General features: G+C 50.0%; 6 protein-coding genes across 6 annotated transcripts; 3 read left to right on the plus strand and 3 right to left on the minus strand.

Annotated features, from left to right (window-relative positions):
- Nucleotides 1–4,810: 4,810 nt before the first annotated feature.
- On the plus strand, nucleotides 4,811–5,863 carry N7498_005456 (putative adenosine deaminase; the record flags this gene model as incomplete). The annotated part of the gene is made up of 4 exons (XM_058452518.1): nucleotides 4,811–4,867; nucleotides 4,933–5,075; nucleotides 5,125–5,693; nucleotides 5,859–5,863. The coding sequence occupies 4 exons, from the start codon at nucleotides 4,811–4,813 to the stop codon at nucleotides 5,861–5,863; spliced, it is 774 nt and encodes a 257-aa protein (XP_058309056.1).
- Nucleotides 5,864–8,677: 2,814 nt separating this feature from the next.
- N7498_005457 (uncharacterized protein) lies at nucleotides 8,678–8,967 on the minus strand (the record flags this gene model as incomplete). Its single annotated transcript, XM_058452519.1, has 2 exons — nucleotides 8,678–8,830; nucleotides 8,893–8,967. 2 exons carry the CDS (start codon nucleotides 8,965–8,967, stop codon nucleotides 8,678–8,680), a joined length of 228 nt encoding a protein of 75 aa, XP_058309057.1.
- A 2,245-nt stretch (nucleotides 8,968–11,212) lies between these two features.
- N7498_005458 (uncharacterized protein) lies at nucleotides 11,213–11,701 on the minus strand (the record flags this gene model as incomplete). The annotated part of the gene is made up of 1 exon (XM_058452520.1): nucleotides 11,213–11,701. The coding sequence occupies one exon, from the start codon at nucleotides 11,699–11,701 to the stop codon at nucleotides 11,213–11,215; it is 489 nt and encodes a 162-aa protein (XP_058309058.1).
- A 681-nt stretch (nucleotides 11,702–12,382) lies between these two features.
- Nucleotides 12,383–15,109, plus strand: N7498_005459 (uncharacterized protein; the record flags this gene model as incomplete). Its single annotated transcript, XM_058452521.1, has 1 exon — nucleotides 12,383–15,109. The coding sequence occupies one exon, from the start codon at nucleotides 12,383–12,385 to the stop codon at nucleotides 15,107–15,109; it is 2,727 nt and encodes a 908-aa protein (XP_058309059.1).
- Nucleotides 15,110–15,411: 302 nt separating this feature from the next.
- On the minus strand, nucleotides 15,412–16,110 carry N7498_005460 (uncharacterized protein; the record flags this gene model as incomplete). Its single annotated transcript, XM_058452522.1, has 1 exon — nucleotides 15,412–16,110. One exon carries the CDS (start codon nucleotides 16,108–16,110, stop codon nucleotides 15,412–15,414), a length of 699 nt encoding a protein of 232 aa, XP_058309060.1.
- Nucleotides 16,111–17,188: 1,078 nt separating this feature from the next.
- Nucleotides 17,189–18,319, plus strand: N7498_005461 (putative Coatomer subunit epsilon; the record flags this gene model as incomplete). Its single annotated transcript, XM_058452523.1, has 5 exons — nucleotides 17,189–17,213; nucleotides 17,269–17,647; nucleotides 17,714–17,849; nucleotides 17,917–18,155; nucleotides 18,211–18,319. 5 exons carry the CDS (start codon nucleotides 17,189–17,191, stop codon nucleotides 18,317–18,319), a joined length of 888 nt encoding a protein of 295 aa, XP_058309061.1.
- Nucleotides 18,320–19,191: the final 872 nt, after the last annotated feature.

Below are 19,191 nucleotides of genomic sequence, written 5' to 3' on the forward strand. Positions count from 1 at the left end.
GACCGGCTCATCATATTCTCGTCATTTCATCTATTTGCATCGTATCCCGGTAGGGCATCCAGTAAGGGGAAGTCTTCGGCAAGGGCCCGGGCATTCGTAAACAGTTCAATGAGCGATGATCTCGCGTGATCGGCCGAACTAAGGTCAGAGTCTTTTTTTCAGACCGCTGCTATCGCGGCCTGCTCATCAAATGCTCCGTTTCGTGATGTTCAGCCACTCAGCGACGATAGGTGGAATCCGAGTGGGAGGCCGCCGACAATCGTGATGATCGCGGGCGGGAGAGGGAGAAGAAGAGAAGTGTGGGTTTATCGTCGCTGCCTATCCAGCTCCCAGCCGGCTTCCCCCACGGGCCCCATACCTCTCTTTCTTTGACGTGCTCTGATATATTTTTCCGGTATCGTGGCGCTCGCTCCCGTGACGCTTTTCCCCGTTGATTTCCGGTTTCAGTCGAGAGCAGTGACAGCCGGGTCCAATCATGGTCATAAGTGGTCGCATGTAAAAGTAATATTGCCCTACCATCCATACAACCCACCTCAAGGAACCCATACTGGCCAAGTTAGGCATGGTTGCCAACAAGGGGATGTCTTAGGATGGCTTCCTTCCAAGGTTCTTGGGTTCTTCCATTGGCTTGAGTGGGGGTCCTTAACGTTGCGCTTTGGTTAACCGGGGGGACCCACTCACTCGACTGGGTTCGTTCTCAAGATTGTATGGTAATTTATCGTCGATACACACTGTGGGCGTCATCGAGTGCCTGCGTACTCCTTCCCCAACTCGGCTAGCAGGTCATCTTGCAGACGTATGCCTTCTTTAGCGTCAACATCATACTCTAGCAGAATTCACTTCGTATTTCTGAATCAAATTCCCCGGCATTTTATCGGATACGAGCATATGCTCAAGGTCGAAAGTAAAATTAAGAAATTGCACAGTCACAAGCGTTGCTACCACGTAAACCTAGGTCGAGCTCCGGGCGACCTGCACTTTTGATGCGCATGTAATTAATACATACAGGTCACTCAATCTCGCATCCGCACCTTACCACGATCAGCAGCCCTAGATAACCCCCGCTTTCTGTAGTCTCTGCCCTATGGGACGGCATCTTCGGCCAAGACATAAGAAATCCCCCTTTGTTTTCTTGTGATTCTGCGGGGACGTCTGAGACACTAGGACCGCAGTGCCCAACCTTACACCGCTGAGGATGTTCGTAGTAATTTCAGTTCACCAACACCTCGTTTTTCTCTACAGCTTCATTACCTACATTACCTACAGCGTACTCTGATCCTTTCACCTTCACTCGAGGAAACGAGGAGGGGCTTGGATGACATCATGAAGACGTGCACATTCCCGTAATACCCGGGAGCACATTTCGAGCGCTGTGCCGTTTCCATACCAGAACGGTATCCGCCCGGTATTAGATGTCACCAGAGACACTAGGTACGTCGATGTTCAATAGCACCAAGTTCCAGCTAATAGGAGACAGGGGATCTAATATCAGCCACTCACCGTTGAAACTTAGGGGGTACACTCATCCCTGTCTTGACCGAGGTGGAAATTGAAAATTTAAAGGAGGCAAAAACAATAATCATCACAACTTACCAATCGGGGTCTCCGATGGGTCCGATCTTCAGGAGAAGAAGGAGATTATCATCTCCATTCCAGCGAGATTTTTTGTGGCCTCCTTCGCCCTGATCTCGATGTGGAATGGAAACCCCAGCAGCAGGACCGGATAGAAAAACCGTCCCGACGTGCTCACGGAGGCCTTAGCACATCTCCTTGACGCTTCACCCCTGTGAAATTTAAAATTACTTACAGGTACAGCCTTCCAACGAGACCCAGGGGGATGGAACCGTTGCGCCTCATTGGGGCCATGGCGGTCGTCATAGATTCCTTCCATGTATAATTCTGTACGTCCTTGGCCGTCTTCGAAGGCCTACCCAGGGAACACATTCGGCAACTCTATTCCCTTCGTGATTGGGCGAAACGGCCAATCGGTGTAGATGCGCCCTAGGATGATCTGCTAACCTGGCCTCCGTGGGTATGTTCCTCCTTCCTACCAAACACCCTCCAAAAACCTACATCTGGTCATAAGGTACAGTTGGGGGTTCCCGATGTTTCTGCACGTTCCTCTGTTTCTCTACGCAAGGTGATCTCGCAATGCGACGACTATACACCGACACGTCTCAGACGAACCTAGCATGTCTCACCCTGCAGCCACCCCTCTCCTCGGCCCCATTCGGATCCTTCGATGCGCCTTCGCTGCTTAAAATACTCCCATGTTCCATCCACTAACACACCCAGCCACATGCAGGAGGGTCATCCTGTCATGCTCGGGCCATCCAAGGCCAATGCAGCAGCCCCGTCCAGTCGGAATTCCAATAGCGTGGCGTGGCTTAGTCCAAATTGCAATCACGCAAGAGCGCTTCACAAGCTCGCTGTTTCTGGCCATGTGACTCACGGTAGACCTCTCCCTGTTCGCGATTGGTGCAACTCTGCAAAGGGAGGGAGGATTGTGCGTGCAGACGGTGTGTAACCTACAGGAATGCGTGACCTTAGTGGCCCTGATTAGAATGACGTCGCATATCGAGATTCCGCTGCCAGAGACGAGCAGCACCAGCTGTCATCTCACCACTCGAGACGGTGAGAGAAGCGTCAAGTCCGGTTGTGATATTAATTCAAGGAACTTTCGTCGGATACGTAAGCTACGGCTTGTAAGTCCTGCCGCCATTCCCAGGGCTTTTGGATGGTCATGCGACCATAGATTGGGTGCTCCGTGAACTCGGACATTCAATAGATACAGGGGCATTGATTTGCCCATAAAATATATGATTCTGCGATTAGGCACGCAACCTCCCAGAGCTTTGAGCTATAGGACCCCTCCCTTCTGGGCATGGCGCATGATGCCAGTTGCCCGATTGAACCTGCCAGCGAAGCAATGGCGCAATTAGCAGGGCTGAGATAAGGACCCATCTTTTGCGATAGGGGTTTCGTGAAGCCCAGATATTCGGACTTATCCACTCGCCTCTGTTCCAGTTCAACGGCTCTCTCGGCATTGCTCTATGTGGGACTTGACGGGGCTGTGCTAGCAAGCCACATCGAGGTGGTTCTCACCACCGTTTGAAGGCATCGTTCGGCGGCCCGCAATCAATATCAAAAGAATGGATGTTTCAGTTAGCCATGAGCGTCGCAACGGTCTAAAAGGCCCGCTGTTACCGAAAACTTTTTTTTACACAATCCTCTACGAACCTAATTCTGAGGCATCACGGAATCTTCGAGACGTTTCAACTCTGCCCCACGCGGCACATCGAGCCACGTCTGCAATCTGGATGTATCCGAAGCAGAGTAATGACCGACATCCAGTATCATTGGAATATTTCCATTCAAGAGTACTGGTACAGGCTCAAGCCGTCTTACTGCTGGGGGTCGGAAATACCAATTGTGGAAGTGACCCCATCGTGGATCTGAGCTGGAAGTTGAGTGGGCTTCATATCTGCGCGATCCACACCCACTCAAAATCTCCCAGCGCACAACGTGGCTTCCAGAATCCCCATCGAAAGATTCAGCCTCACCCCATCTGGCCTGCAGGTTGCAGGAACTGCATCATCGAGACGTCAAGATGCATCCACGATCCCCATCAGCAGCATCAGGTGGTCTTCTATTCTATTTTTCCGCATTTCCGCCTGAGGCCCTTGAAACGCAGGACAGCACACGGCACGGTTCGGATGCTGCTTTCAGACCGTTGTCAATACTAGGCTTGGCAGCCCTCGCTTGATCTTGTCTTGGAACCTCCAACGGTACCCGCGAGTCAAACCCGTATCAAACATCAAGTGGATCTCACGGCCCCATAACAGGTTCCTCTCGAGATACGGTATTGACCGGGATTCGTACTGAATGTCTGATACACGGCAATCAAGCCCCGATCGCTATTCTTAGTGTCTGTTCAAGCCATTCCCTGTCAAATCTTGATTGCATGCATTGGTCAAGTCTTGCTCGCATTCCTGGAACGCGCGATCCGGCGAACCGGGTCGTCAGCATGAACCGCGTCTCAATTGACTAACTCCTATGCGTGGAGATCGCTTTGATCCAAATCAAAATCATCTAAAGTGCCAAGTACCTCAAGGTAATCAAAATGAAATAATGGTGCCGCGATCAGATCTTGCCTAGTAAAGAAAAAAATCTCCGCTGTTCTCCTGACCTGCCCCGCTCCACTTTTCATATCGTTATCTGGGACCCGAGGTGCAAGCAATTTATGCGAAACCCTGATACACACAAATCACAGCTTTGACTTGCCTTGGACTTGTCTACTGGTTGGCTCGGATCCCGCCGGCAGTAATGAGCCGAGCAATCATACTATTTCTCTTTTATGGGCAGGTTGTCGTGTTAGTAACAATGATATTATTGTAAGCGACAGGGGTGGGATGCCAATGCCGTCCTATTATTGGGTGCATTGGGCAATTCTGGGGACAATGTCTCGTATCTTGGACACCGTTGAATTCGCTACCGAATGGGTACGCGGAGTGGAAGATACAATACACTTAGCCCCGGGCTCTCTTGCCCGCAGTAGTGTGTACTTGGATTACGAGGGCAGACCCGTGGATGCGGGGGAGTTGGACGGGTGGATCTGGCAGATCGCTCAACGGCAATATCCATGTAGTTTGGATGAAGACGGTGTGAATGTTGAGTCGAGATTGATGCTATCTGGACATCGGGCGATAGGTGCTCGGTTCTTTCTCTTGTACCACCTCGCCACTTCCCCGCTCAGGAACACGTTCAACGCCGTCTGGTGAGTTGCACCGCTACCAACACTCTGATCATCATGGATCTCTCTGGCCCAGTGAATAGTGCTTTCACCAACGCTTTGCCCAAGGTCGAGGTACGGATTTCCCCGTCCGCAGACATGGCTTTGTGTTAAGCTTATCGCAAGCCCCTCAATTCCAGCTGCACGCCCATCTCAGCGGGAGCATTAGTCGCCAGTGCTTACACAAGATATGGAAGCGCAAGAAAGAAAGGGACTCTCATTTTTCAATTGAGGATCCCCTCGTGCTCATGCCTCCCGGCAAGGTTGACTACACTCTTCAAACGTAGGTCACTCGCAAATCTCAAGTCCCACTTACCAATATCACGATGCAGTTTTTTCCAAGTCTTCTCCAAACTCATATACCAACTTTGTAACGACTTGGAAAGTCTCGCATACGCCACCAATAGCGTGCTCGAAGACTTTCACAATGACGGAGTACGCTACCTAGAGCTCCGAACAATCCCACGAGCATCGCCGGAATCCAACATCACCCAAGGAGAATACCTAGCCGCTGTCCTCGACACCATCCAGAGATTCAAGGCAAGAACACAAGAAATGTCCATTTTTCTCATCCTCGCCCTAGACCGCGGCAACACCACCGCCGCCGAGGCAATGCGCATCATCGACCTAGCAATCGCCAACAAGCCGCGCGGGGTTGTAGGCGTCGACCTCTGCGGCAACCCGACGCAAGGCGATGTCACAATATACCGTGACGCATTTGCCCGCGCAAAAGCCCACGGCCTCGGGATCACCCTGCACTTTGCCGAGACACCAGCCTCGGGCAATCCGGCTGAGCTGGCCGCGCTGCTTTCCTTCCAGCCTGACCGGCTCGGGCATGTCATCCATGTGCCTGACGAGGTCAAAAAGGAGATTGTGCGACGGAAGCTCGGGCTGGAACTCTGTATGTCTTGTAACGTGCATGCGAAGTTGATTGAGGGGGGCTTTTTGGATCATCATTTTGGGGAGTGGAGGCATGAGGAGTGCCCGATTGCGTTATGTGTGAGTTTTCAGTGAGACTTTTTTTTGGGAGTTGATCTGGGCTGATGCTGAATCGTTGTTCTTGCAGACTGATGATGTGGGGTTCTTCTGTAGCCCTGTCTCGAATGAGTACCTTCTTGCTGCGGAGCATTTTGGTCTTGGCCGCGCTGAGCTGCTGGAACTGTGCTCGGGGTCAGTGGATGCTATCTTTGGAGGGGAGCAGGAGAAAGAGAGACTGCGTGGTATCCTTCATGGATTTAAGTAGCTCCAATCAGGCTTATTGGACTCTTTCTCGACCATTTATTACTGTTGTTGGAGAGTCCAGGTACGGCAAAAAGCCTACATATAGGTGCCCTGGATCGTCTTAGACATATCCTCTATAACTGTCTGTGTGTTGCATATTTCAAGCGACTCCAAGACCAGACGTGGGTTTAGCAAAGTGTAGCTGCAGAGCCCACAAATGCCACCAACTCCAGGTCGCGAGGTTTTCTTTTTCGGTTACAATATCAATCTACAAAGAATCACCAAAAACTCAGGTTAGGAGAGACACAGAGGACTGTGACTTTGGACGAGATTGAATTTGACAAGCCAGAGGGGTCTCACACTGGTCTGAGATATTGAGAAATATATCTGAAAAGTTTCGAGAGATACGTTGCAGCAAGAGATTTAACAAACCAAAGATATGAGATTGCATTATATGTGCAACTAAGGATTCTTCATCAATGATCTCAAATATTGACCTTGACTATGATCTTTCATTTGGTGGTGTCCTCAACTGAACTTCCCTCTCCAAAGCTTCACGCATTTCGACAAAAGGCTCTACCACACGACGGAAAGTATCTAACTTGTTCAATTTCAGCTCGGCACCTCGTTTCAGCAAGTATCGAAATCTCTTCACATGGCCATGCTGCAGAGCGCAGTGTAACGGAGTGTCTGACATTTCGACTCCATGATTGGTGTCATCAATGCCATTTATATCAACGCGATTTCAAGAGGTCGTTCCATCATCGGGATACCCTCGGCATCAGTCACACTCGAGCGGCGTGTCGCAAAATGCAGTGCATGACCGTGGTCCACACGAATACCTCGCTTCAACATGAGATTCAACACCTCCAAAGTTGCATTGATCGCGACGCTCTTCGTATATTAAATGACTTCGTCCCAATTCGCCAATCCGCAGGCCTCGATACAGGCGTGCTCAGCATCGGATTGTGACATGATCTGATAAGGCAATTATCTGACAGAGGAAGCAGCCTTGGGACAGGGGAAATGTCGACAACAGCGAGTTCAGCGAGGAAATTAAATATGGTTCCGAGTTGATCGTCCGGGTGGCGTGCACGAGGCCGGGGATAGCTCCACCTTGCAAGCCACTGGTGCGCGCTGGTGCTTGGGGGCCAGAGTTACTTTCCTCAAACGTGCACCCTTATTGGTCTAGCATGTTGTTGGCTTACGCATATGCTTACATCTGCAGAAAAGGCACCGCAGAACTGTGTGGTGCCCATCAAAGGTCCCGTTTTAGGTTGATGCTGCCGCGCCGGTGGCAATTGACCTGTTGATCGTTGTCGCATTGAGGTTGGATGTGCCTGGATATACGAGGATCCACCCGTAGGTGATTCCTGCGAATGCTCAAATTTACTACATTCGACGATTCAGTGTGAAAGAAAGATGAGGATCGTCAACATGTATGACAGGATCCTTGACTACACAGCTCCTTCGCCAAGCTGCCCAACGGGACGGAAAGTGATATTTAATCTACTCTAGAAGCTGAAAGAGTTTCAATTCAATTGCTACTGCAAGGACACAACTCGTTACATCTATTAAGTCACTCCTTAAGACATTCTAGGGAGGCGTCCTAATAAAACGTTCTTCAACACCTTCGTTTAGGTCCGTTCATTTTAGTTCTCAATTCCACCTGTGCACTCGTTTTTACCTTAAAACGAGGCTAGTCTTTACGAAGCAAGTACCATGGCTTGCTCTGCTATCATTATGGCTGGTGGCTTTCGCTATCCCACACCAAGCCGAGGCTTCTGGTGGATTGCACAAAATAATAGCAAGGCACGGAATCTACAGAGGGTCAAGCAACTCCTCGATGATTTCGTCCAGCAGCAGACATGATAGCTCGCCGTCATCCAGTTCAGGTGTATCATCACCAACATCGACCCCGGTAATCCCTTCGGAGTCACCCATGTCGAGTGTTTCGCCACGATCTACTGCTCCTGGGCCTTCTATTCCAGTACCTAAGAGCAGCTCTTCGATGTCTGTCAGTCACACTCGCTCGTCATCAACTTTTTCGAGCCTTTCGCTGACCCCATCTGGGCCAAGTAACTCTCCAAGTTCTCCGATCACTCCTCCGGCAAGTAGTGCCTCTCATTCATCCTTTTCTGGACCTGGATCAACCCCCGGCACCTCAAGCAGCACCTCTCTGCCAAAGATCTCTAGTGCCCAGACTGGAACTCCACCTTCCACGCTCAGTAAGTCATTGACTTCAGGCCTTGTCTCTATCGCAGATACCCACTGTGTTCCTTGTTGGATCACTGTATGCAGACTGGCGCTGAGGGGCTTAGTGGGGGCAATTGGATGGTCGTCAGCGGTGCTAGGTAGTAATCTATGTATACGTGCTTGACTTTCTCAGCCTTTTCAGCTTCTCGGTTTAATCTTTTCGTCCCCCGGCCACGGGCTATTATTTCCGAACGAGGTACTCGGATGAGCAGGCGAGTCATCATGAACTAATAACACTACGAGCCACTTGTTATCCATGTCTAAGTGCTAATATAATTGTCTGTTTCCACCTTAGTGAGCACGACCGTTTTACGTTAAAATTAGATGGTCAACGAATAAATTCGACAAAAATGTTCATTGAAAATACAGTCGAATTACCAACACATCGCTACACCAGGATCCTCCCAATCAGTTGTTCAAATTCAGTGCCTCCCTTACTTTGTCCAACGCCGATGTACGATGGCCACCAGTATTAGTGCCATCAGCTAAATTCTTTTCCCCGGCACCTAGGTCCGCCTTCGATTGCTGCGCCTTTTGGTGGTCATTATCATTTTCATGTAACTGTTTAATTGTTTAAATTCCTGTTGGTTCGCTTGAACAGACGAGATTAAGGTGTAGCTTACTCTCTCTTCTTCGAGCTCAGCGTCATGAATGAGGTCGTGGCCCTCAATGGCTGCCTCGTCGGTAATTCCGCTCATGTTGTGCAGCTAGATTATGTTCAATCGTGTCTTCACAATACAATCTTTGAAATGTATGGTGTCTGATGATGCAAGCCCGACTAACACAAATGCAAGTTTTCAGTAGAGACTAGGAGGTCTTATATCTTCCCGGTTATTACTGTACGTCACAACAGTAATGACGTACTCCATGGGACGACTGTTCGTTATAATGGTGATGACGTATTCCTCGGAGGACTGTTACATCGCAATTTACACCTATGCACATTCTGGAATACTTCAGCGGCAGCAGCGGATGTTTTGCAGGATCTATCTAAACTGATTACATCATGGTTTTCTGATCGTCATTTAGAGTTAGCTACGATTATTCGCTGCAGATGAATAGGAATACATACAGTACTCCGTTCGTCCCCGCCTCCATTGAAAGCTTTCCCTACCACAGGACCCACGGTGGGTCTCCCAAGGATTATGATTGCTTTTTAGAGATGGCTTAGCATCCCACTACCGAGTGGGCCACCCAACCAGCTACTTCTTGGTTTACACCTATTTTTTTCAGCCAAAACGCCTTTATATTAATTATTCTACCTAACTGGGCATCTAGGGGACTTGTGCCCTATCTCACCACATATAGAACAGGAGTATTGACGCCGTCGCGCTGGTGCTATCGCCTGCTGAATAGGATACGTGGGTGCTGCTAGAGACGGTGCCGTAGGCTATTTAGGAGGCTTAGGGGCTTGCTAAGATCCTGGGCTTCCTGAACTGATAGGCCTACTATCGTAGGTATATACCTATTAGGACGAGAGCACCTTTGTCTTTTTTCCTCGTTCGCTGCGCGTAAATCACTATTTTCTTGTGCCAAGATAATAGCGCTATTCATAGTATATCAGTACGCTTTTGTAAGTTGGTCGAGCGCCTATTCAGTAGGGCTTCTGGGACTATACAAGCCCTGACGTAGTAGACTTTTAATTGTCGAAGCCTGTCGAAGCGTTTCAGCCACGGGTTTTTGGTGTTTTAGGATCAAATATGCTTGATCGACTACTTGGGCGGCTTCTGGGCGGCTTCTGGGCGGCGTAGGCGTCCGAATCTGAATATCGAGCTTTGAAAGGCATGGGTGATAGCTTTTCCAACATTGATGACATTCAGGATACGGTGTCTGAAATCACCGATTTGACCGACGGCTCGGATGACAACCAATCCTCTTCGAATTCTTCCTCTTCAAGTTCTTCATCGTCATCTTCATGATCCTCTTCAACCACTACTGAAGATATTTATGTTGAGTGTTTCATCGCTTCGGGACCTGGACGCAAGCGACAAGCGGCAGCCTCCACCAGGACGGTTACTGGGTGTGATGTGTCTGCGTTCACGACTACCACAGCAACGTCATCCTCAGAGACGCAGACTATCACGAACTATGCTGTTGTTTGTCTGACAATTGCCGCTCCTCAATCCAATCTTGTTGGTCGTGCCGCTGCTACAAGCTGCAGCGCTACATGTTCCACCCAAAGAGGCTGCAGCTCAAAGGGATCTACATCAACCAGTTGGAGTACTAGGACCACGATGCCAAGTAGCAGCTCAGGAGGGTAATTTGTGGCCACCTGATTTTCGTCCTGCGCATCGCTTTTGACACCCACTGCGTCTTCTGCAGCAAAACCAGAAACGGTCGACTTGTCCAACCGCACGTTGACAAGCCCGAATGATCCGCCTTACAATGGCGACACTGGTGCGTTCCTAGTCGATCAGTATATCTGGGCCGAGTGGGTCCATCTTGGATCCAGCGACGGATCAGTTCCCACAGCTCTGTACCGCGAACTGAAGAGCCAACCATACAATATAGCTGTACAGGGTCTCTATGGATGCACATCAGTCATCGTAAAGTCCGAGAAGGCCCCGTCTACATGGCTCATTTCTGGGAAGTTCCTGGGTTCAGTCAGGGTGACTGGGGCATTGGAAGTCAGGAAAGATTCGACCAAATCGTGGAAAAGCTGAAGAATCTTTTAGGTGTCCAGGCACCCATTCCGGTGACCTACTCGCGCACCCCGGGGGCCCATGGATTCCAACCTCAGGGCAAGGTTCTCTTCCAGTATGACCCCGTTCAGTCGCGCCAATCATCGGGCAGTTGTTCTGTACAGCAGGTCATGGAGCGCTTCTGGGTTGAAGACAAGCCCATGTATGTGTACCAGAAATACTGGATCGCATACGATGATCAGAAGGTTGCTCAGTCTGGCAATCAAAAGCGGGACTGCCCAGCCAGTGTCACTCCTGGTGGTCAGATTCCTCTTTCTTCGGCATTTGCAAGCACCGGTTTCAGCTCTGCAATTTCTTCCAGCACCTCATCCAGTCCAACTGCTCTATAGAGCTCTTCGTCGAACCTGTCTTCCATCAGCTTGAGCCCGTCCTCGACTCCGATACCATCATCGACGCTAACCTCGACACCGTCGTCAACCACCACTCCGTCTTCCACTCCGTCACCAACAACGACGTCAACTCCCGAAACAACCACTACCACCGAGACGCCCACCACAACAGAGCAATCCACACCCACAACCACGGAGATACCAACCCTCACAGCGCAAATAATCATCGCATACGTTGTGGATGGATACAACAACAACTGGAGCGTCTTTGACGGTAACGCCGGTGACGAGCCAGATTGGTGCGACGGGACATCCAATGAGTTTAAAGCATCGGGTAAAATCTCCCTGGAGGAGGTCCCGTATCCGCCTGATGACGATTTTGACTTCGACATCAACGACATAAGTGACTGCTCTTCCTCGGGATCTGATGACGGTCCAGGAACGCTTAGTTGTCCCAATTTCTCTGAGGATGTGCAGTGCTCCGAGTATAGTGACCAGAGTGAGCAAGAGTGCTATAATATCGCGGCTCCCATGGAAGTTGTTCCTAAGGTTCTATGCGAGTGGGGTTAATCTCTTGTATGGCGAGGCATGAGAAGTTGCATTGGAAACATATCGCACCTTGGGTTTGAAGGTGAATATGAGCCTTTTCTTTTACCTTTTGACTACCATCTATCAAAATCGTTATTTTTTAGTATTGGTGAGCATCATTTGATTCCTGAGAGACTTCCTATTTTCGCATTTTTTGGGGCTTGGATACGGTGAGGTGAGGCTCTGTTGCGCAACTTCCCTTTTGGGTTTCCGACGGTGGGGCATGACACCTTCACCAGTCAACGTTCACACCAACATTCAAACTAGCATCAATTTGTTGCCCGCTGGTGTCGTGGGCGTCCTGATTCCTTCAATACTCCTGAGTCATATGTGAGGCGACTCTTTAAGGTTTATTTGTAACTGACTCTCGCAGTATATAAAGCCCTCAGAGCCGAACCTTCAACCCACCAGCACCGTTCATCCTTTGACATTCTCTCATCATCATCATCATCCTAGGGAAACTTGAGCCTCCTCTTAATCCTACCAAATAAATCATGTCGACCACCGGGGCTCTTCCTCAGACTCTCAAATCCATCACTTCCACCAAAATCAATGAGCTATCCAAGCAGAGGGCCTTGTTCGACAAACGCAAAGATGAAATTCTGGCGGATGCCAACGCCGCTTCTGACCTACACACCCGAGTCCGCACTCTTTTAGATGGTCTTTCTCGCTTGGAGGGGTTTCCCAAGGATGCGCTGGACAAAGACGATTTGGACCTAGATGTTGACTCATCCGACGATGACTCTAACCTGGAGATGAGGTCGCCCGGCATGGGCCAACTGCAGCCAGCAGATCACACCAACATTCGCCGCTTCCTTCTGCAGGGTAGATACGACGCCTCTATTACGGAGGCTACCCTTCGTGAGTGGATCGCGCGTCTTGAAAAAGAGCTGCGCTACCTGGAACTAAAGCACGAACATGGTTCTTTCTACAGCAAGATGGTCACCGAGTGGTTGACACAGCTGGACGAACATACCACATCATCCACTGTTGACCAGGCCGATGAAGCCAAATCCACCAAATCCGACACCAGCTTCGAGAATGTGGGCCGAGCAGAGATGCATGAGCAGCGAGCGAAGTGGGAGTCTTTGGTCTTCACAGCTGCCACCCACATTGACAAAAACTCTATTCGGACTTACCTCGACGACCTGTTTACCAAGACAAAGCTGTCTCAACAGGCCCTCAAAGAGCTTCGTGAGAACATCCAGAAATTTGCAAACAACTTAGCCTCTCAGGGCCAGTGGCTGGATGTCGATGAGCTCAAATGGGTCTCAAAGGCGTTGATGAAGACTGATCTTCTCAGCAACGACAAGGCCACGATTCTCAAGGAGTTCATGCGGAACAAGGAGGTCACACAGGAGGTTGCTGACGTGCTTAACATGCGCCTGGCATCTCTCGATAGGTGGGGCTGGGGAGGCGAAGGTATTCCCGTTGAGATGCGCCGACAGCTGAATGGAAAATACCGGGTGTTCATGGACGAGGATCTTCTCGACAGTCTGCTTCTACAGTACCTTGGATCCAAGTGGGCTGTTAAGCTGCGAGAGGTATTCACCAGCTTCTTGCGTTCGTACGCATGGAGCCCTATACACGACGATGTCCCTGACGAGTACAAGGAAAGACGCAAGTATTTCCTCGGTAAAACCTTCTATTCCGTGGACGGGTACCAGGGGATCAATGAGATGCGAGAGAAGACTTACCTCCAACATTACTTCATGAGCCAGTTGCCTGAATCAACTGACGAAGGGGCTAAAAACTATGATGATGACTCTCAGTCAAAGAACGCCCTTGGCATAAAACATTCCCTCCTTCACAGCCTGATCACCGAGTCCCTCATCCACAAGAATCTACGGGGTGAATTCACTGCTATACGGTCTGACTATGAGTGGTTCGGTCCGGGACTACCTCACGCGACAATACTCACGGTGATGGAATACTTTGGTGTCCCAGAGATGTGGCTCACCTTTTTCAAGGTCTTTCTGGAAGCCCCTCTCAAATTTGTTCAAGACGGCCAAGCTGCTCACATCCAAGTCCGCCAACGTGGCGTTCCCATGAGTCATACTCTCTCGGACTGCTTCGGGGAGTCGGTTCTTTTCTGCATGGACTACGCGGTCAACCAAGGCACCGACGGGGGGATTCTGTATCGGCTCCACGATGACTTCTGGTTCTGGGGCGCGAAGGAAACTTGTGAGAAGGCTTGGCTAGGGATGGCTGAATTTGCGAAGACAATGGGCCTTCAGTTCAACGTGGAAAAGACCGGATCAGCACTTATGGGCAAAGCCAATGCCGAACAGTCTTCAATCCTTCCTACTGGTGACATCCGCTGGGGATTCTTGGTTCTGGATGCCGAGCAGGGCAAATTCGTCATTGACCAGGCGCAAGTGGATAAGCACATTGAAGAGCTTGGCCGACAGCTCTCATCCTGCAAGAGTGTATTTGCCTGGGTAATGGCATGGAACGGTTACTTCGGGCGCTTTTTCACCAACAACTTCGCAAAACCCGCCATGTGCTTCGGAAGAGATCACATCGACATGGCTATCTCCACACTCAGTCGCATCGAAAAGACTTTGTTCGCCAATTCCAAGCAATTCAAAGGAGGTGTTACCAACTACTTGCGGAATGTGATTGCGGAGCGGTTCGACATCCATGACCTGCCGGAGGGTTTCTTCTACTACCCCGTTGAGCTGGGTGGACTGGGGCTCCTGAACCCATTCGTTCGACTGCTTGCCATGCGTGAGAACATCAAGCATACCCCTCAAGGACGTCTCCAGAAAGCAGCCTTGCAGGATGAGGTGATGTACCAGTCAGCCAAGGAGAAATTTGAAAAGCGCGGCTCGGATTCCACCACCACCATGTTTGGATATGACGGTAAGCCTATCCCTTTCTGGTCTCTGGAAGAGTACACCCAGTACCCTGAGACGTACAGCTCCAACCTCCACGCGGCATACAACATGCTGAAGGAGGTTCCAGAGGAGAAAAATGTCTCAGCCACTGCAAGCTTCATAAAGAACCAAGCTGGCTTGAAGAGGGCCGGCAGGAAGCCGAGAGATGGCCCGATTTCAGCAAATTGGGCCACGATGACCCCTTACTGGCGCTGGGTGGCAGAAATGTATCATGACGAAATGGTACGTACGTATGGCAGCCTGGCCGCTGTCAATCGAGAGTTTATGCCTCTGGGAGTGGTGAAGACTTTGAAGGAAGGTCGCTTTAGATGGCAGGGTTGAGGGAGCATCCGTTTTTTCTTATCTTCTATTCAAAATTGATACCCATGTACTTGCTCTTCTTACTAGACTTGAGAATAATGGCCTTGGGCATCTGGTCTGTATTACGACTACTTTGTCCAATTACGGACTGAACCTGAACAGAAAATAGTCTTTTGACTCATTGAAGACGATTTAAACACCATGAAAATTCACTCAAGTAATACAAGCCTTGCTTCATAACAGAAATATCATAAACAGTACATGAAAACCTGGGTATCTATCTTGAAAGCACAACACAATATTCAATCAATCTGCCCTAAGGATTACAGAGCGCTTTGATCATGCTGCCTGCTCCGTGCCCTTAAACACAATTTTTTGGCACCTGCAGTCTTCTTCACAACCTTCGCAATGAATTTCCCCACCCCCGTCTTTTCCACGAGGGTACCGTCCGAGGACGCATCGAACGAGTCGGCGACCGGACCAACTTGGGAAGAAAGCCCATTTCCAACGTGCGCCGGGAATGAAGTGTCCTGAAACTTGCCAAAATTGCAATATTGCGTCTCTTGAGTAGTCGAGTCGCTTGAGATACTCGAGCGTGTTTGAGACTGCTCTTGGGCGAGCGAGGGTATGTCGTAATAAAGAACGGAGTTCTGTTGGATTTGAGTCCGCAGGCTGAACAGAGAATTGTCCGGGCACTTTACGGGCAGTGGGGGAATGGCCTCCAATTGAAGAGGTTCGAACTCCTGGTCGGAGGACGGACATCGCTCGTAAAATCGCTCTCTGGTTGTTTTGCTGTCTGAATCGTCGACTGGGTCGGAGGGCAGCGGGTCAAAGCCCGTTATTGACATAGACTTTGCTGTTGCCCGATTCCACTCGGAGACGGCGCCCGGGGCGTTATGATTTGGCTGAATGGGAAACGCGTTGTCGACGGTCCGGTGGACTTCAAATGAGCGCGGGTCGCAATATTCCTTGTTTTTGGAAAATGCGACCAGCCACGAAGAAGGACGGTATGCTGACGACATGATGGACCTTGCTGTATAGGACTTTGGAAATTTTTGAGGTAAGATGGGGGTATAGAATATGAAGATGATGTATGAAGCCTTCAAAAGTTATGCAGGTTTGGTATAAGGTTGTGACAATGGAAAATGTAGTTTGGATAAGTGTGGATGGAGGTGAGAGAAAATCAGGATGAACAAGAAAGGAGAGGACATTCGAACGAGGGGAGATATAGTATGAACGCTCCAAATCTACTAGGCCTGTATCAAAGCCCGGGTTAATTACTGGAAGCGGGCAATCCGTACTTTCCCTGATGAGGGCTCCCATTCGGACTCACCCACGGTCGAAGAGTTGACTATGCCCGCCGCCATTTTAGGCGCCGGCATGAGAACCCCAACATCTAAAAGTTGACTAAGGCCATCTGGCAAGGTTTGACCTGCGTTCCAAAGTCATCAGGGCGTTCGATTAAATCCCAACGTCTTCTTACCTAGTCCCCTTGCCCTAACACAAGCGCCTGCCTAGATATTGATCTTTCGGTTATTTAAGTTTAGTCTAGCTGCAAAATGAATGACAAATCCATATTTTGAAGGCACATTGATCCACTGCTCGACCGGACAGCCCGAGACTACTTCGATGCACTTTTCGGCTGGAGTCCTTGGCCGTTATCCTGGGTAACGGTTTGCAAAAGGAAAACTCTAGTACTGTTACTCAATTCGCGATCTCATATAGAGGAGCCCTGGAGGATATATAAACACATCTGTACTATCGGAGAAAAATATAAGAAAGATCTTGGGCGGGCTGACAAGCCCTGACTAGCGGAGGGCTTATTATCCTTTTTTGCACCTAATGATCCCTCTTTGGAGGGGTAAGATATGTATACGGATCCTGTTCAATCATCTACCAATTGAAGTTCTCCCAGAGCACTTCTAATGTTGAATTGCTCAGTGATCAGTTCGCACTGCGCTCATAGCTGTAAAGCCGAAGTATACAAAAGGCGGTCGGCCGATCTGCCCGTGACCCGTGCGCCGAAACGCCAGCTTGAACAATTGCCAGGAACGTCAACACTCCCACCCCCTCTCTCCAACCCTCCCAATTGACTACAAGATGGATCCTTTCTCAGCAGAGGGCGGTAAGCTTATATCAAGTTCCGAGTCTGTATCTTCCCCAACTCATCTTTCTCCCAGAGCTCCTCAACATCCACAATGCCTTCCACTCCGGTCAATACCAGTTCGTGATCGACTTCGACACCGCCGCTCTCTCCCCCGAGAACCAGCTCCCCGCCCGCGTGTTCAAGCTGCGCGCTCAGATTGCCCAAGGGCAAGCCAACGAGGTCTTGGCTGCCGTCTCCAGCGAGGAGGACACCCCCGATCTCGCCGCCATCAAAGCGCTGGCCCAGCAGGCTGCGGGCAAGACCGACGCCGCCCTGCGGCTCGCTCAGGATCTTGCCGAGAACTACCCGGATAATTTTACTGTGCAGTTTGTCTGTGGCACAGTGCTACAGGCGCAGGACCACAGCGAGGAGGCCCTCGCGCTGCTGTCGAAGCATCAGGGTAGCCTTGAAGCGTGAGACTACCCCCGTTGCAGATTCGCAACACAGTGCAAACTGCGCATATTTCTAACGATATCTAGTGTCGCCTTGATTGTCCAAATCCACCTCCAACAAAACCGCACCGACCTTGCCTTGAAAGAGGTCCAGGCTGCCAAGCGTTGGGCCCAGGACTCGCTGCTAGTCAACCTGGCCGAGTCGTGGGTTGGCTTGAGAGTTGTATGCGCCCCTACATGAGTCCACAGGCATTTCCCACAGATATACTGACAATATGTTCCTTGCGCAGGGTGGTGAGAAGTACCAATCCGCCTTCTACGTCTACGAAGAACTCGCCTCCGCCCCCAGCACCACCGCCCCGCTGTCCATCGTCGGCCAGGCCGTCGCAGAACTCCATCTGGGCCGCGTACCAGAAGCCGAAGCTGCCTTGACCGCTGCATTGGAGAAATACCCCGAGGACGCAGAGTTGATCGCCAATTCCATCGTGTTGAACGTGTTGGCAGGCAAGCAGACCGCAGACCTGGAATCGTACGTGCCCTCTGTCCTTGACATTTGACTATAAATGCTGATATTTATTTTGTAGCCGACTGCAACATGCCCAACCTTCGCACGCTCTCCTCGCCGATATCCAGGAGAAGAGCGAGTTCTTCGACACCGCGGCGGCCAAGTACTCGCCCAAGGTGTCATCGTAGAGGAACGAAAGAGCGATCTAGAATTTGTTGCTTTCTGCTTGCGAAGCCTGTTATTTGGAACCAGGGTGCTTGATATCCTGCTTGTTATGAGTTGACACGACCCCTACTTAGTGCAATTGCCGAAAACAATTTCTCATATATGGTGTGATGAACCTGTTTAAGAAGTAAATTGGAAGTTATCGGCTTATCCTATGAAAGACCACTTATTGCAATCCTATTGTAGCTGAGCGTTAGCTGGGCTATTATGGGTTAAAAAATCACTGCGCCTAGTCATAAATACATGTTACGTGTGAACCATTTCGTATTTCTGGCATCACGGTCGACCCTAATAGGCTCTATTTCTGACGGTTTTATGTCTAATTTGAGTCCGTAAGAGCGCTTAATAAGTGCTGTAGGCCCGGCGAGTGTGTTGGTTCTGCGGGTGCTGTAGGCGCTATGAATCCTACGCACCCTATAAATACTGCGAGCACTAGAATAGCTATAAAAGATGCTTAGCTAACTTTCTGTAAATATACCTTCTTAAATTCGGTAAATTTAGCTTAGAAAACAGCCACTAGCTCAGCTCTATAACCGCCAGGCACTCCCGCGGATGACTAGTTATCGACGGGTTTTTGAGTTGTCGATACGTTAATCGATATTGCTGAATATTGCGAAGATCATATCTTCAACAGCCCTACCTGGCAATTGTGGTGTAATTCAAACCTATCTTCGGTAGTAGTGCGCAGAGGCCCGTCGGTTGAGTGATTCGGTGCCGAGATTGATATTCGGCTCCGAGCCCCGCGAGAGGGCAGTAAATATCTCGGCGCCGAACCAGCAGAACAATCTCTATATAAGTCTTGCTATGGGCGCTTGATTTAACACACTCAACAAAC

Source organism: Penicillium cinerascens (assembly GCF_028974065.1).
Source record: "Penicillium cinerascens strain IBT 15544 chromosome Unknown contig_5_segment0_segment0, whole genome shotgun sequence".
NCBI classification, from domain to species: Eukaryota; Fungi; Ascomycota; class Eurotiomycetes; order Eurotiales; family Aspergillaceae; genus Penicillium; species Penicillium cinerascens.